General features: G+C 43.9%; 1 protein-coding gene across 1 annotated transcript in view; it reads left to right on the top strand.

Annotated features, from left to right (window-relative positions):
* Positions 1-20,107, top strand: part of CUNH2orf81 (chromosome unknown C2orf81 homolog) — a 170,343-nt gene that overhangs the window by 61,050 nt on the left and 89,186 nt on the right. Inside the window, exon 2 of the mRNA XM_088450060.1 lies at positions 5,147-5,353. Coding sequence (XP_088306186.1) covers positions 5,147-5,353 — 207 coding nt within the window. The remainder of the gene's footprint in view (positions 1-5,146; positions 5,354-20,107) is intronic.

Raw genomic sequence — 20,107 nt, 5'->3', positions numbered from 1 at the left:
GTAGGAATTACAACGGTTTCTATATGTGCCTCCCACTTTTTAAGGGGCCAAAAGTCATGGGACTATCGACTCAAAAGCTATTTCATGGACAGGTGTAGGCTATTCCCTCGTTATTTCATTATCAATTAAGCAGGTAAAAGGTCTGGAGTTGATTATAGGTGTGACATTTGCATTTGGAATCAGTTGCTGTCGACTCTCAATATAAGATCCAAAGAGCTGTCACTATCAGTGAAGCAAGCCATCATTAGGCTGAAAAATCAAAACAAACCCATCAGAGAGATAGCAAAAACATTAGGTGTGGCCAAATCAACTGATTGGAACATTCTTAAAAAGAAAGAACGCACCGGAGAGCTCAGCAACACCAAAAGACCCGGAAGACCACGGAAAACAACTGTGGTGGATGACAGAAGAATTATTTCCCTGGTGAAGAAAAACCCCTTCACAACAGTTGGCCAAATCAAGAACACTCTCCAGGAGGAAGGTGTATATGTGTCAAAGTCAACAATCAAGAGAAGACTTCACAAGAGTGAATATAGAGGGTTCACCACAAGATGTAAACCATTGGTGAGCCACAAAACCAGGAAGACCAGATTAGAGTTTGCCAAACAACATCTAAAAAAGCCATTACAGTTCTGGAACAACATCCTATGGACAGATGAGACAAAGATCAACTTGTACCAGAGTGATGGGAAGAGAAGAGTATGGAGAAGGAAAGGAAATGCTCATGATCCAAAACATAATACCTCATCAGTGAAGCATGGTGGTGGTAATGTCATGGCGTGGGCATGTATGGCTGCCAATGAAACTGGTTCCCTTGTATTTATTGATTGTAACTGCTGACAAAAGTAGCAGAATGAATTCTGAAGTGTTTTGGGCAATATTATATGCTCATATTCAGTCAAATGCTTCAGAACTCATTGGACGGCGCTTCACAGTGCAGATGGACAATGACCCGAAGCATACTGCAGAAGCTACCAAAGAGTTTTTTAAGGCTAAAAAGTGGAATGTTATGCAATGGCCAAGTCAATCCCCTGACCTGAATCCGATTGAGCATGCATTTCACTTGATGAAGACAAAACTGAAGGGAAAATGCCCCAAGAACAAGCAGGAACTGAAGACATTTGCAGTAGAGGCCTGGCAGAGCATCACCAGGGATGAAACCCAGCGTCTGGTGATGTCTATGCGTTCCAGACTTCAGGCTGTAATTGCCTGCAAAGGATTTGCAACAAAGTATTAAAAAGTGAAAGTTATATTTAGGATTGTTTAGTTTGTCCCATTACTTTTGTCCCATTAAAAAGTGGGAGGCACATATAGAAACCGTTGTAATTCCTACAAAATAGAAAAATTAGAGGAAGACATCATCAAACAGAAACAGAAAAAATATCTAAGAGATGAAAAGGAGAAGATAGAGCTGGATATAAAGATTAATGAAAAAAGATGCCAGATTAAAGAAGAAAAAACAATCCCTAGGACGAATTATAGGGAGATCCCAAAAAGAGAGCATCTACTGCAACATCCTTCAGGATCAGGAACAACAAGAAATTACAAGCCTTACAATTGGCGGAATTTCTCATACAAGCAAAACAATCCTTATAAATGAATAAAACACTCCTTTCAAGAAGGTACAAACAAAGCAAAAGACGACGAACACTCAAGTTTTCGATCATTAATTGACAATATAGAGGGAAGAAAAGAAGAAATAATAGAACAACGTACAAAACAACAAAAAAGAAGTTATCGGGAAGACTCACAAAGTGATGAAGATGATGAACAAGATTTTTTAGAGATGATATGGGGGCACGAGAAGCCGCCAGACAACATCAAATCGGATATAAAGAAAAGGAAAAACAACATAACTTTTGGAAAAGAGGGTCAAGGGGAGGAAAGAAGAACAGATCAAAATCGATAATTACAAACCAAAAAAGTGAAACCCGGGTTTAAAATTTGCCCCCCATTCAAATATAAACAAATTCATCCTTTTTATTGATACCCAGAAGTTTATTAGGAAGGTGTGCATTAAAAAATTCTTCTCAAAAGACACGTTAAATGAGCAGACAACAGAATCAGAATATTATCATACGACATACAAACCAGTGTCAACATTCTACCCAGCCCACATTAAGGGGGCACACATATCAACTTTTCAGCGTCTAGTCGAAGATGATATCTCGAAATTACCAGAAAAATTGGGAAATACATATAACTTTACCCAAGAAGAAAGAAAGGCACTAAAAGAACTGAAACAAGATACATCAATCGTTATCAAACCAGCGGATAAGGGTGGAGGTGTGGTAGTGATGAACAGAACAGATTATGAAACAGAAACAAAGAGATTACTATCAGATGAGGAGACTTATAAAAGATTAAGAAAGGATCCAACCCAAGAATTCCAAAAAGAACTAACACAACAATTGGAAGAAGGATTAGAAATGGGAATATTAACAAAAAAGGAATTTGATTTTATTCTTGAAAAACATCCAAGAATACCAACACTCTATCATCTGCCAAAAATACATAAACACCGTGACAAGCCACCGGGAAGGCCGATCATCTCTGGAATCAAATCAATAACATCAAATCTTTCTAAATATTTAGATTTCTTTCTTCAAACTCTGGTAGAGAAACAGAAAAGTTTTTTAAAGGACACCACCAGCATTTTACAAAAAATAGACAACATTGAATGGAAAGAGACATACATTCTGTGCACTAGTGATATCAAATCCCTTTACACGGTCATAGACCATGAAGTTGGATGCGAGGCAACACGCCATTTTCTTTCCTCTCAATCAGCAATATCGAACAGGCAAATTAACTTCATTATGGACAACATCGACTTTATTTTACGACACAATTATTTTTGGTACGATGGCGATTTCTTCTTACAAACAAAAGGGACTGCAATGGGGACATCCTTTGCTCCCAGCTACGCCAATTTGTTTGTGGTGTGGTGGGAGGAGCAAAGGATTTGGAACAACAACCCCCATAAAGAGAACATTCTGTTTTGGTCAAGATACATAGATGACCTCTTCTTCATCTGGGACGGCGGTGAAGAAGACCTACAAGCTTTCTTTAATTATATGAACAACAATAGACTCAATCTAGAATTTGTTTCATCTTACAGCAACAACATGGTCATATTTTTAGACCTGGAAATTTTTATAAAAGAGAATAGAGTACAAACAAGAACACACACCAAAGAATGTAATGGTAATAATGCTCTAGCTTTCAATAGCAACCATCACCGAAACTGGATTAGGAACATTCCGGGAGGACAGTTCCGCAGAATTAGGAGAAACTGCTCAGAAAACTCAATTTTTAAAGAACAAAGTGATCTAATGAAACAAAAATTCCTACAAAAAGGATATAATGAGCAATTTTTACAAAATCAATTAGAAAAAGCATCACAGTTGAAAAGAGAAGATCTGATTAAATACAAACTTCAACGAGAATCAAGAATCGAGGGACAACCAATTTTTATTACACAGTATAATGGAAACTATAAGAAAATCGAAAATATACTAGCTAAACATTGGCACATACTAATGTTGGATGAGGAGGTGAAAAAGATACTCCCAACTAAACCCAGAGTCATTTATAAGAAGGCAAAGAATCTGAAAAATGAATTAACAAATAGCTTTTTACCGATAGAGAAGATGGAAGAACATCAGATGAAAGGTTTTTTTCATTGCCTTAATTGCAAAGGGTGCAAGAATCAAACAACAACAACAAAAGCAGTGCTAAACTTTATTTCAAACAAAAATAAAAAAGATTTCAAAATAAGAGATCACATCTCTTGCGAAACAGAAGGCGCTATATATCTAATTGAATGTCCCTGTGGCCTTCAATATGTAGGCCAGACGAAAAGAAGACTCAAAGTAAGAATTTCTGAACATTTATATAACATAAGATGAGGTTTGACCACCCATAATTTATCAGCACATTTCCTCAAATACCATAATTGCAACCCAAAAGGCTTAAAATTTATGGGTATACAAAAAATCACTACACATTGGAGAGGTGAAGACCTTGTGAAAAAACTTCTACAAAACGAAACAAAATGGATATATAATCTTGAAACTTTGGAGCCTTATGGCATTAATATTGATATAGAACTGAAAGCTTTCCTATAAATATTTTCCCTCCAGGCACATAACTTTTACTTGTTTCCCTTCTTCCTTTATTATTATTATTTTTTCACAATAGTAAGAGAAAAAATGCATTATTCCCACTAACATGTGGTTGCCGCTCTTTTGGACGGCACTTCCGGTTTTGAATATCCGGGTTTTACCTTAATTGACTAATAAAGTTACCCTATTTAAGGAGCACTCTGGGGAATGCCCCAACCATCCTTGACAAAGCGCCGACAGTGGCGTGAAATGCGTTGGAACAGTGAGGAGCAAAGCGGAAGAAAGTCTTCTGGGAGAACCATCCGTTTACCGCACGAGGTCTGGGTGTCTGACGTCATCAAGCGGAGCCACGGTAACACACTATCTGGCTGGCAGAAATCCCCGGTCTGCGAGGACAGCAGACTTAGAGGTAGGGAAAGCGTTAGATCATTACTCACCAAGCCAAGATCTGGAACTTTTTGTGTGGACACGGAAATAGTGTCCCCATTCCTTTCAACCTGCTCCAAACACACTACCCCAAAGGGGCTGTAAACATTATTTTATTTTATTTTTGCATTTGTTTCTCTTACTTTTATCTATTTAGCGCTTGTTATATATATATTGTAATTCCTACACCGTTCACCTGATTTGGATGTAATTACCCTCAAATTAAATCTGAAAGTCTGCAGGTAAATCACATCTTGTTTGTTTCATTTCAAAGCCATTGTGGCGGTGAATAGAGGCCACAATATGAAAATTCTGTCAATGTCCCAATATTTATGCACCTGACTGTATATATATATATATATATATATGTATATATATATATATATATATATACAGAGAATATTACAGATAGATGTATCGGGGAGGGAATGTGTGTAATCAGTATATATATATATATATATATATATATATATACAGAGGACATTACAGAGAGATGTATATAATATAGTTAGTTACAGCGTAGTTAGAAGTAGTACAGTGATGTACAGAGGACGTATATCATTATTTGATGGTTACATTACCGTTATGTATAGGTGATTCCGTACACTATCAACCAGGCTCGCCAGGCAATGATTCATATCATAAAGTGGACATTTGTGCCCAGAGAGAAGAGTGAGGATGAGCTGGACACAGACAGCAACTGGCAAGAGGAGCCGGCACTGTGCCCAAATGACTCGTGGGCACAGGGGTGTGTGCCCGTCACCCAACCTGTCCAGTCACCCCGTTCCAATCAACCTCAGGTATCTATACCTTTACTCCATATTATCTATACACCCCCAACCCAGATACACCCAGCAGTCACCCCAATATTATCTCCACCCACAGGACACACCCAGCAATCACCCCAATATTATTCAACACCTACAATATATACCCAGCAGTCACCCCAATATTATCTCCACCTACAATATACACCCAGCAGTCACCCCAATATTATCTCCACCTACAAGATACACCCAGCAGTCACCCCAATATTATCTCCACCTACAAGATACACCCAGCAGTCACCCCAATATTATCTCCACCTACAAGATACACCCAGCAGTCACCCCAATATTATCTCCACCTACAAGATACACCCAGCAGTCACCCCAATATTATCTCCACCTACAAGATACACCCAGCAGTCACCTCAATATTATTCACCACCTACAAGATACACCCAGCAGTCACCCCAATATTATCTCCACCTACAAGATACACCCAGCAGTCACCCCAATATTAAGTCCACCTACAAGATACACCCAGCAGTCACCCCAATATTATTCACCACCTACAAGATGCACCCAGCAGTCACCCCAATATTATCTCCACCCACAGGACACACCCAGCAGTCACCCCAATATTACTCACCACCTACAAGACACACCCAGCAGTCACCCCAATATTATTCACCACCCACAAGACACATCCAGCAGTCACCCCAATATTATCTCCACCTACAAGATACACCCAGCAGTCACCCCAATATTATTCACCACCTACAAGATACACCCAGCAGTCACCCCAATATTATCTCCACCCACAGGACACACCCAGCAGTCACCCCAATATTATTCACCACCTACAAGACACACCAGCAGTCACCCCAATATTATCTCCACCTACAAGATACACCCAGCAGTCACCCCAATATTATTCACCACCTACAATATACACCGAGCAGTCACCCCAATATTATCTCCACCTACAAGACACACCCAGCTGTCACCCCAATATTATTCACCACCCACAAGACACACCCTGCAGTCACCCCAATATTATCTCCACCTACAAGATACACCCAGCAGTCACCCCAATATTATTCACCACCTACAAGACACACCCAGCAGTCACCCCAATATTATCTCCACCTACAAGATACACCCAGCAGTCACCCCAATATTATTCACCACCTACAATATACACCCAGCAGTCACCCCAATATTATCTCCACCTACAAGACACATCCAGCAGTCACCCCAATATTATCTCCACCTACAAGATACACCCAGCAGTCACCCCAGTATTATCTCCACCTACAAGACACATCCAGCAGTCACCCCAATATTATTCACCACCTACAAGACACAACCAGCTGTCACCCCAATATTATCTCCACCTACAAGATACACCCAGCAGTCACCCCAATATTATTCACCACCTACAATATACACCCAGCAGTCACCCCAATATTATCTCCACCTACAAGACACACCCAGCAGTCACCCCAATATTTTTCACCACCTACAAGAAACACCTAGCAGTCACCCCAATATTATTCACCACCCACAAGACACACCCAGCAGTCAGCCCAATATTATCTCCACCTACAAGACACACCCAGCAGTCACCCCAATATTATTCACCACCCACAAGACACACCCAGCAGTCACCCCAATATTATCTCCACCTACAAGACACACCCAGCAGTCACCCCAATATTATTCACCACCCACAAGACACACCCAGCAGTCACCCCAATATTATTCACCACCTACAAGATACACCCAGCAGTCACCCCAGTATTATCTCCACCTACAAGATACACCCAGCAGTCACCCCAATATTATCTCCACCTACAAGACACACCCAGCAGTCACCCCAATATTATTCACCACCCACAAGACACACCCAGCAGTCACCCCAATATTATCTCCACCTACAAGACACACCCAGCAGTCACCCCAATATTATTCACCACCCACAAGATACACCCAGCAGTCACCCCAATATTATTCACCACCTACAAGATACACCCAGCAGTCACCCCAATATTATCTCCACCTACAAGATACACCCAGCAGTCACCCCAATATTATCTCCACCTACAAGACACACCCAACAGTTACCCCAATATTATCTCCACCTACAAGACACAACCAGCAGTCACCCCAATATTATCACCACCTACAAGATACACCCAGCAGTAACCCCAGTATTATCACCACCTACAAGACACACCCAGCAGTCACCCCAATATTATCTCCACCTACAAGACACACCCAACAGTCACCCCAATATTATCTCCACCTACAAGACACAACCAGCAGTCACCCCAATATTATCACCACCTACAAGATACACCCAGCAGTAACCCCAGTATTATCACCACCTTCAAGATACACCCAGCAGTCACCCCAATATTATTCATCACCTACAAAACACACCCAGCAGTAACCCCAATATTATTCACTACCTACAAGACAAACCCAGCAGTCACCCCAATATTATTCACCACCTACAAGATACACCCAGCAGTCACCCCAATATTATTCACCACCTACAAGATACACCCAGCATTCAACCCAATATTATTCACCACCTACAAGACACACCCAGCAGTCACCCCAATATTATTCACCACCTACAAGACACACCCAGCAGTCACCCCAATATTATTCACCACCTACAAGACACACCCAGCAGTCACCCCAATATTATTCACCACCCACAAGACACACCCAGCAGTCACCCCAATATTATTCACCACCCACAAGACACACCCAGCAGTTACCCCAATATTATCTCCACCTACAAGACACACCCAGCTTTTACCCCAATATTATTCACCAAATACAAGACACACCCAGCAGTCACCCCAATATTATCTCCACCTACAAGACACACCCAGCAGTCACCCCAATATTATTCACTACCTACAAGACACACCCAGCAGTCTCCCCAATATTATTCACCACCTACAAGATACACCCAGCAGTCTCCCCAATATTATCTCCACCTACAAGACACACCCAGCAGTCACCCCAATATTATTCACCACCTACAAGACACACCCAGCAGTCACCCCAATATTATTCACCACCTACAAGACACATACAGGAGTCACCCCAATATTATTCACCATCTACAAGACACACCCAGCAGTCACCCCAATATTATTCACCACCCACAAGACACACCCAGCAGTCACCCCAATATTATCTCCACCTACAAGATACACCCAGCAGTCACCCCAATATTTTTCACCACCTACAAGACACACCCAGCAGTCACCCCAATATTATTCATCACCTCCAAGACACACCCAGCAGTTACCCCCATATTATTCACCACCTACAATATACACCCAGCAGTCACCCCAATATTATCTCCACCTACAAGATACACCCAGCAGTCACCCCAATATTATTCACCACCTACAAGATACACCCAGCAGTCACCCCAATATTATCTCCACCTACAGGACACACCCAGCAGTCACCCCAATATTATTCACCACCTACAAGATACAATCAGCAGTCACCCCAATATTATTCACCACCCACAGGACACACCCAGTAGTTACCCCAATATTATCTCCACCTACAAGACACAACCAGCAGTCACCCCAATATTATTCTCCACCTACAAGATACACCCAGCAGTAACCCCAATATTATCTCCACCTACAAGATACACCCAGCAGTCACCCCAATATTATCTCCACCTACAAGATACACCCAGCAGTCACCCCAATATTATCTCCACCTACAATATACACCCAGCAGTCACCCCAATATTATCTCCACCTACAAGACACACCCAGCAGTCACCCCAATATTATCTCCACCTACAAGATACACCCAGCAGTCACCCCAATATTATTCACCACCTACAAGATACACCCAGCAGTCACCCCAATATTATCTCCACCTACAGGACACACCCAGCAGTCACCCCAATATTATTCACCACCTACAAGATACAATCAGCAGTCACCCCAATATTATTCACCACCCACAGGACACACCCAGTAGTTACCCCAATATTATCTCCACCTACAAGACACAACCAGCAGTCACCCCAATATTATTCACCACCTACAAGATACACCCAGCAGTAACCCCAATATTATCTCCACCTACTAGATACACCCAGCAGTCACCCCAATATTATCTCCAACTACAAGATACACCCAGCAGTCACCCCAATATTATCTCCACCTACAAGATACACCCAGCAGTAACCCCAATATTATTCACCACCTACAATATACACCCAGTAGTCACCCCAATATTATCTCCACCTACAAGACACACCCAGCAGTCACCCCAATATTATCTCCACCTACAAGATACACCCAGCAGTCACCCCAATATTATCTCCACCTACAAGATACACCCAGCAGTCACCCCAATATTATTCACCACCTACATAACACACCCAGCAGTCACCCCAATATTATTCTTCACCTACAAAACACACCCAGCAGTCACCCCAATATTATTCACTACCTACAAGACAAACCCAGCAGTCACCCCAATATTAATCACCACCTACAATATACACACAGCAGTCACCCCAATATTATTCACCACCTACAATATACACCCAGCAGTCACCCCAATATTATTCACCACCTACAAGATACACCCTGCATTCAACCCAATATTATTCACCACCTACAAGACACACCCAGCAGTCACCCCAATATTATTCACCACCTACAAGACACACCCAGGAGTCACCCCAATATTATTCACCACCTACAAGACACACCCAGCAGTCACCCCAATATTATTCACCACCTACAAGACACACCCTGGAGTCACCCCAATATTATTCACCACCTACAAGACACACCCAGCAGTCACCCCAATATTATCTCCACCTACAAGATACACCCAGCAGTCACCCCAATATTATTCACCACCTACAAGATACACCCAGCAGTCACCCCAATATTATCTCCACCTACAAGACACACCCAGCAGTCACCCCAATATTATTCACCACCCACAAGACACACCCAGCAGTCGCCCCAATATTATTCACCACCCACAAGACACACCAAGCAGTTACCCCAATATTATCTCCACCTACAAGACACACCCAGCATTTACCCCAATATTATTCACCAAATACAAGACACACCCAGCAGTCACCCCAATATTATCTCTACCTACAAGACACACCCAGCAGTCACCCCAATATTATTCACTACCTACAAGACACACCCAGCAGTCACCCCAATATTATTCACCACCTACAAGATACACCCAGCAGTCACCCCAATAATATCTCCACCTACAAGACACACCCAGCAGTCACCCCAATATTATTCACCACCTACAAGACACACCCAGCAGTCACCCCAATATTATTCACCACCTACAAGACACATACAGGAGTCACCCCAATATTATTCACCATCTACATGACACACCCAGCAGTCACCCCAATATTATTCACCACCCACAAGACACACCCAGCAGTCACCCCAATATTATCTCCACCTACAAGATACACCCAGCAGTCACCCCAATATTTTTCACCACCTACAAGACACACCCAGCAGTCACCCCAATATTATTCATCACCTACAAGACACACCCAGCAGTTACCCCCATATTATTCACCACCTACAATATACACCCAGCAGTCACCCCAATATTATCTCCACCTACAAGATACACCCAGCAGTCACCCCAATATTATTCACCACCTACAAGATACACCCAGCAGTCACCCCAATATTATCTCCACCTACAAGACACACCCAGCAGTCACCCCAATATTATTCACCACCTACAAGACACACCCAGCAGTCACCCCAATATTATTCACCACCTTCAAGACACACCCATCAGTCACCCCAATATTATTCACCACCTACAAGACACACACAGGAGTCACCCCAATATTATTCATCACCTACAAGACACACACAGGAGTCACCCCAATATTATTCACCACCCACAAAACACACCCAGCAGTCACCCCAATATTATTCACCACCCACAAGACACATACAGGAGTCACCCCAATATTATTCACCACCTACAAGATACACCCAGCAGTTACCCCAATATTATTCACCACCTATAAGACACACCCTGCAGTCACCCCAATATTATTCACCACCTACAAGACACACCCAGCAGTCACCCCAATATTATTTACCACCTACAATATACACCCAGCAGTCACCCCAATATTATTCACCACCCACAAGACACATACAGGAGTCACTCCAATATGATTCACCACCTACAAGACACACCCCGGAGTCACCCCAATATTATTCACCACCTACAAGACACACACAGGAGTCACCCCAATATTATTCACCACCCACAAGACACACCCAGCAGTCACCCCAATATTATTCACCACCCACAAGACACATACAGGAGTCACCCCAATATTATTAACCAGCCTACAATATACACCCAGCAGTCACCCCAATAATATTCACCACCTACAAGACACACCCAGCAGTCACCCCAATATTATTCACCACCTGCAAGACACACCCAGCAGTCACCCCAATATTATTCACCACCTACAAGACACACCCAGCAGTCACCCCAATATTATTCACCACCTGCAAGACACACCCAGCAGTCACCCCAATATTATTCACCACCTACAAGACACATCCAGCAGTCGCCCCAATATTATTCACCATCCACAAGACACACCCAGCAGTCACCCCAATATTATTCACCGCCTACAAGACACACCCAGCATTCACCCCAATATTATTCACCACCTACAAGACACACCCAGCAGTCACCCCAATATTATCTCCACCTACAAGACACACCCAGCATTTTCCCCAATATTATTCACCAAATACAAGACACACCCAGCAGTCACCCCAATATTATTCACCACCTACAAGACACATACAGGAGTCACCCCAATATTATTCACCATCTACAAGACACACCCAGCAGTCACCCCAATATTATTCACCACCCACAAGACACACCCAGCAGTCACCCCAATATTATCTCCACCTACAAGATACACCCAGCAGCCTCCCCAATATTTTTCACCACCTACAAGACACACCCAGCAGTCACCCCAATATTATTCATCACCTACAAGACACACCCAGCAGTTACCCCCATATTATTCACCACCTACAATATACACCCTGCAGTCACCCCAATATTATCTCCACCTACAAGACACACACAGGAGTCACCCCAATATTATTCTCCAAATACAAGACACACCCAGCAGTCACCCCAATATTATTCACCACCTACAAGACACACCCAGCAGTCACCCCAATATTATTCACCACCTACAAGACACACCCAGCAGTCACCCCAATATTATTCACCACCTACAAGACACACCCAGCAGTCACCCCAATATTATTCACCACCTACAAGACACACACAGGAGTCACCCCAATATTATTCACCACCTACAAGACACACACAGGAGTCACCCCAATATTATTCACCACCCACAAAACACACCCAGCAGTCACCCCAATATTATTCACCACCCACAAGACACATACAGGAGTCACCCCAATATTATTCACCACCTACAAGATACACCCAGCAGTTCCCCAATATTATTCACCACCTACAAGACACACCCAGCAGTTACCCCAATATTATTCACCACATACAAGACACACCCAGCATTCAACCCAATATTATCTCCACCTACAAGATACACCCAGCAGTCACCCCAATATTATTCACCACCTACAAAACACACCCAGCAGTCACCCCAATATTATTCACCACCTACAAGACACACCCAGCAGTCACCCCAATATTATTCACCACCTGCAAGACACATCCAGCAGTCACCCCAATATTATTCACCACCTACAAGACACACACAGGAGTCACCCCAATATTATTCTCCAAATACAAGACACACCCAGCAGTCACCCCAATATTATTCACCACCTACAATACACACCCAGCAGTCACCCCAATATTATTCACCACCTACAAGACACACCCAGCAGTCACCCCAATATTATTCACCACCTACAAGACACACCCAGCAGTCACCCCAATATTATTCACCACCTACAAGACACACACAGGAGTCACCCCAATATTATTCACCATCCACAAGACACACCCAGCAGTCACCCCAATATTATTCACCACCTACAAGACACACCCAGCATTCACCCCAATATTATTCACCACCTACAAGACACACCCAGCAGTCACCCCAATATTATCTCCACCTACAAGACACACCCAGCATTTACCCCAATATTATTCACCAAATACAAGACACACCCAGCAGTCACCCCAATATTATTCACCACCTACAAGACACATACAGGAGTCACCCCTATATTATTCACCATCTACAAGACACACCCAGCAGTCACCCCAATATTATTCACCACCTACAATATACACCCAGCAGTCACCCCAATATTATCTCCACCTACAAGACACATCCAGCATTCACCCCAATATTATCTCCACCTACAAGATACACCCAGCAGTCACCCCAGTATTATCTCCACCTACAAGACACATCCAGCAGTCACCCCAATATTATTCACCACCTACAAGACACAACCAGCAGTCACCCCAATATTATCTCCACCTACAAGATACACCCAGCAGTCACCCCAATATTATTCACCACCTACAATATACACCCAGCAGTCACCCCAATATTATCTCCACCTACAAGACACATCCAGCAGTCACCCCAATATTATCTCCACCTACAAGATACACCCAGCAGTCACCCCAGTATTATCTCCACCTACAAGATACACCCAGCAGTCATCCCAGTATTATCTCCACCTACAAGATACACCCAGCAGTCACCCCAATATTATTCACCATCCACAAGACACATCCAGCAGTCGCCCCAATATTATTCACCACCCACAAGACACACCCAGCAGTCACCCCAATATTATCTCCACCTACAAGACACACCCAGCAGTCACCCCAATATTTTTCACCACCTACAAGACACACCTAGCAGTCACCCCAATATTATTCACCACCCACAAGACACACCCAGCAGTCAGCCCAATATTATCTCCACCTACAAGACACACCCAGCAGTCACCCCAATATTATTCACCACCCACAAGACACACCCAGCAGTCACCCCAATATTATCTCCACCTACAAGACACACCCAGCAGTCACCCCAATATTATTCACCACCCACAAGACACACCCAGCAGTCACCCCAATATTATTCACCACCTACAAGATACACCCAGCAGTCACCCCAGTATTATCTCCACCTACAAGATACACCCAGCAGTCACCCCAATATTATCTCCACCTACAAGACACACCCAGCAGTCACCCCAATATTATTCACCACCCACAAGACACACCCAGCAGTCACCCCAATATTATTCACCACCTACAAGACACATACAGGAGTCACCCCAATATTATTCACCATCTACAAGACACACCCAGCAGTCACACCAATATTATTCACCACCCACAAGACACACCCAGCAGTCACCCCAATATTATCTCCACCTACAAGATACACCCAGCAGCCTCCCCAATATTTTTCACCACCTACAAGACACACCCAGCAGTCACCCCAATATTATTCATCACCTACAAGACACACCCAGCAGTTACCCCCATATTATTCACCACCTACAATATACACCCTGCAGTCACCCCAATATTATCTCCACCTACAAGACACACACAGGAGTCACCCCAATATTATTCTCCAAATACAAGACACACCCAGCAGTCACCCCAATATTATTCACCACCTACAAGACACACCCAGCAGTCACCCCAATATTATTCACCACCTACAAGACACACCCAGCAGTCACCCCAATATTATTCACTACCTACAAGACAAACCCAGCAGTCACCCCAATATTATTCACCACCTACAATATACACACAGCAGTCACCCCAATATTATTCACCACCTACAATATACACCCAGCAGTCACCCCAATATTATTCACCACCTACAAGATACACCCTGCATTCAACCCAATATTATTCACCACCTACAAGACACACCCAGCAGTCACCCCAATATTATTCACCACCTACAAGACACACCCAGGAGTCACCCCAATATTATTCACCACCTACAAGACACACCCAGCAGTCACCCCAATATTATTCACCACCTACAAGACACACCCTGGAGTCACCCCAATATTATTCACCACCTACAAGACACACCCAGCAGTCACCCCAATATTATCTCCACCTACAAGATACACCCAGCAGTCACCCCAATATTATTCACCACCTACAAGATACACCCAGCAGTCACCCCAATATTATCTCCACCTACAAGACACACCCAGCAGTCACCCCAATATTATTCACCACCCACAAGACACACCCAGCAGTCGCCCCAATATTATTCACCACCCACAAGACACACCAAGCAGTTACCCCAATATTATCTCCACCTACAAGACACACCCAGCATTTACCCCAATATTATTCACCAAATACAAGACACACCCAGCAGTCACCCCAATATTATCTCTACCTACAAGACACACCCAGCAGTCACCCCAATATTATTCACTACCTACAAGACACACCCAGCAGTCACCCCAATATTATTCACCACCTACAAGATACACCCAGCAGTCACCCCAATAATATCTCCACCTACAAGACACACCCAGCAGTCACCCCAATATTATTCACCACCTACAAGACACACCCAGCAGTCACCCCAATATTATTCACCACCTACAAGACACATACAGGAGTCACCCCAATATTATTCACCATCTACATGACACACCCAGCAGTCACCCCAATATTATTCACCACCCACAAGACACACCCAGCAGTCACCCCAATATTATCTCCACCTACAAGATACACCCAGCAGTCACCCCAATATTTTTCACCACCTACAAGACACACCCAGCAGTCACCCCAATATTATTCATCACCTACAAGACACACCCAGCAGTTACCCCCATATTATTCACCACCTACAATATACACCCAGCAGTCACCCCAATATTATCTCCACCTACAAGATACACCCAGCAGTCACCCCAATATTATTCACCACCTACAAGATACACCCAGCAGTCACCCCAATATTATCTCCACCTACAAGACACACCCAGCAGTCACCCCAATATTATTCACCACCTACAAGACACACCCAGCAGTCACCCCAATATTATTCACCACCTTCAAGACACACCCATCAGTCACCCCAATATTATTCACCACCTACAAGACACACACAGGAGTCACCCCAATATTATTCATCACCTACAAGACACACACAGGAGTCACCCCAATATTATTCACCACCCACAAAACACACCCAGCAGTCACCCCAATATTATTCACCACCCACAAGACACATACAGGAGTCACCCCAATATTATTCACCACCTACAAGATACACCCAGCAGTTACCCCAATATTATTCACCACCTATAAGACACACCCTGCAGTCACCCCAATATTATTCACCACCTACAAGACACACCCAGCAGTCACCCCAATATTATTTACCACCTACAATATACACCCAGCAGTCACCCCAATATTATTCACCACCCACAAGACACATACAGGAGTCACTCCAATATGATTCACCACCTACAAGACACACCCCGGAGTCACCCCAATATTATTCACCACCTACAAGACACACACAGGAGTCACCCCAATATTATTCACCACCCACAAGACACACCCAGCAGTCACCCCAATATTATTCACCACCCACAAGACACATACAGGAGTCACCCCAATATTATTAACCAGCCTACAATATACACCCAGCAGTCACCCCAATAATATTCACCACCTACAAGACACACCCAGCAGTCACCCCAATATTATTCACCACCTGCAAGACACACCCAGCAGTCACCCCAATATTATTCACCACCTACAAGACACACCCAGCAGTTACCTCAATATTATTCACCACCTACAAGACACACCCAGCATTCACCCCAATATTATCTCCACCTACAAGATACACCCAGCAGTCACCCCAATATTATTCACCACCTACAAAACACACCCAGCAGTCACCCCAATATTATTCACCACCTACAAGACACACCCAGCAGTCACCCCAATATTATTCACCACCTGCAAGACACACCCAGCAGTCACCCCAATATTATTCACCACCTACAAGACACATCCAGCAGTCGCCCCAATATTATTCACCATCCACAAGACACACCCAGCAGTCACCCCAATATTATTCACCGCCTACAAGACACACCCAGCATTCACCCCAATATTATTCACCACCTACAAGACACACCCAGCAGTCACCCCAATATTATCTCCACCTACAAGACACACCCAGCATTTTCCCCAATATTATTCACCAAATACAAGACACACCCAGCAGTCACCCCAATATTATTCACCACCTACAAGACACATACAGGAGTCACCCCAATATTATTCACCATCTACAAGACACACCCAGCAGTCACCCCAATATTATTCACCACCCACAAGACACACCCAGCAGTCACCCCAATATTATCTCCACCTACAAGATACACCCAGCAGCCTCCCCAATATTTTTCACCACCTACAAGACACACCCAGCAGTCACCCCAATATTATTCATCACCTACAAGACACACCCAGCAGTTACCCCCATATTATTCACCACCTACAATATACACCCTGCAGTCACCCCAATATTATCTCCACCTACAAGACACACACAGGAGTCACCCCAATATTATTCTCCAAATACAAGACACACCCAGCAGTCACCCCAATATTATTCACCACCTACAAGACACACCCAGCAGTCACCCCAATATTATTCACCACCTACAAGACACACCCAGCAGTCACCCCAATATTATTCACCACCTACAAGACACACCCAGCAGTCACCCCAATATTATTCACCACCTACAAGACACACACAGGAGTCACCCCAATATTATTCACCACCTACAAGACACACACAGGAGTCACCCCAATATTATTCACCACCCACAAAACACACCCAGCAGTCACCCCAATATTATTCACCACCCACAAGACACATACAGGAGTCACCCCAATATTATTCACCACCTACAAGATACACCCAGCAGTTACCCCAATATTATTCACCACCTACAAGACACACCCAGCAGTTACCCCAATATTATTCACCACATACAAGACACACCCAGCATTCAACCCAATATTATCTCCACCTACAAGATACACCCAGCAGTCACCCCAATATTATTCACCACCTACAAAACACACCCAGCAGTCACCCCAATATTATTCACCACCTACAAGACACACCCAGCAGTCACCCCAATATTATTCACCACCTGCAAGACACATCCAGCAGTCACCCCAATATTATTCACCACCTACAAGACACACACAGGAGTCACCCCAATATTATTCTCCAAATACAAGACACACCCAGCAGTCACCCCAATATTATTCACCACCTACAATACACACCCAGCAGTCACCCCAATATTATTCACCACCTACAAGACACACCCAGCAGTCACCCCAATATTATTCACCACCTACAAGACACACCCAGCAGTCACCCCAATATTATTCACCACCTACAAGACACACACAGGAGTCACCCCAATATTATTCACCATCCACAAGACACACCCAGCAGTCACCCCAATATTATTCACCACCTACAAGACACACCCAGCATTCACCCCAATATTATTCACCACCTACAAGACACACCCAGCAGTCACCCCAATATTATCTCCACCTACAAGACACACCCAGCATTTACCCCAATATTATTCACCAAATACAAGACACACCCAGCAGTCACCCCAATATTATTCACCACCTACAAGACACATACAGGAGTCACCCCTATATTATTCACCATCTACAAGACACACCCAGCAGTCACCCCAATATTATTCACCACCTACAATATACACCCAGCAGTCACCCCAATATTATCTCCACCTACAAGACACATCCAGCATTCACCCCAATATTATCTCCACCTACAAGATACACCCAGCAGTCACCCCAGTATTATCTCCACCTACAAGACACATCCAGCAGTCACCCCAATATTATTCACCACCTACAAGACACAACCAGCAGTCACCCCAATATTATCTCCACCTACAAGATACACCCAGCAGTCACCCCAATATTATTCACCACCTACAATATACACCCAGCAGTCACCCCAATATTATCTCCACCTACAAGACACATCCAGCAGTCACCCCAATATTATCTCCACCTACAAGATACACCCAGCAGTCACCCCAGTATTATCTCCACCTACAAGATACACCCAGCAGTCATCCCAGTATTATCTCCACCTACAAGATACACCCAGCAGTCACCCCAATATTATTCACCATCCACAAGACACATCCAGCAGTCGCCCCAATATTATTCACCACCCACAAGACACACCCAGCAGTCACCCCAATATTATCTCCACCTACAAGACACACCCAGCAGTCACCCCAATATTTTTCACCACCTACAAGACACACCTAGCAGTCACCCCAATATTATTCACCACCCACAAGACACACCCAGCAGTCAGCCCAATATTATCTCCACCTACAAGACACACCCAGCAGTCACCCCAATATTATTCACCACCCACAAGACACACCCAGCAGTCACCCCAATATTATCTCCACCTACAAGACACACCCAGCAGTCACCCCAATATTATTCACCACCCACAAGACACACCCAGCAGTCACCCCAATATTATTCACCACCTACAAGATACACCCAGCAGTCACCCCAGTATTATCTCCA

The sequence above is a fragment of the Taudactylus pleione genome, unplaced genomic scaffold, assembly GCF_031769625.1.
Source record: "Taudactylus pleione unplaced genomic scaffold, aTauple2 ptg000505l, whole genome shotgun sequence".
NCBI classification, from domain to species: Eukaryota; Metazoa; Chordata; class Amphibia; order Anura; family Myobatrachidae; genus Taudactylus; species Taudactylus pleione.
The sequence above is the reverse complement of the archived record's forward strand: the minus strand, read 5'-3'. Positions and strand labels throughout refer to the sequence as shown.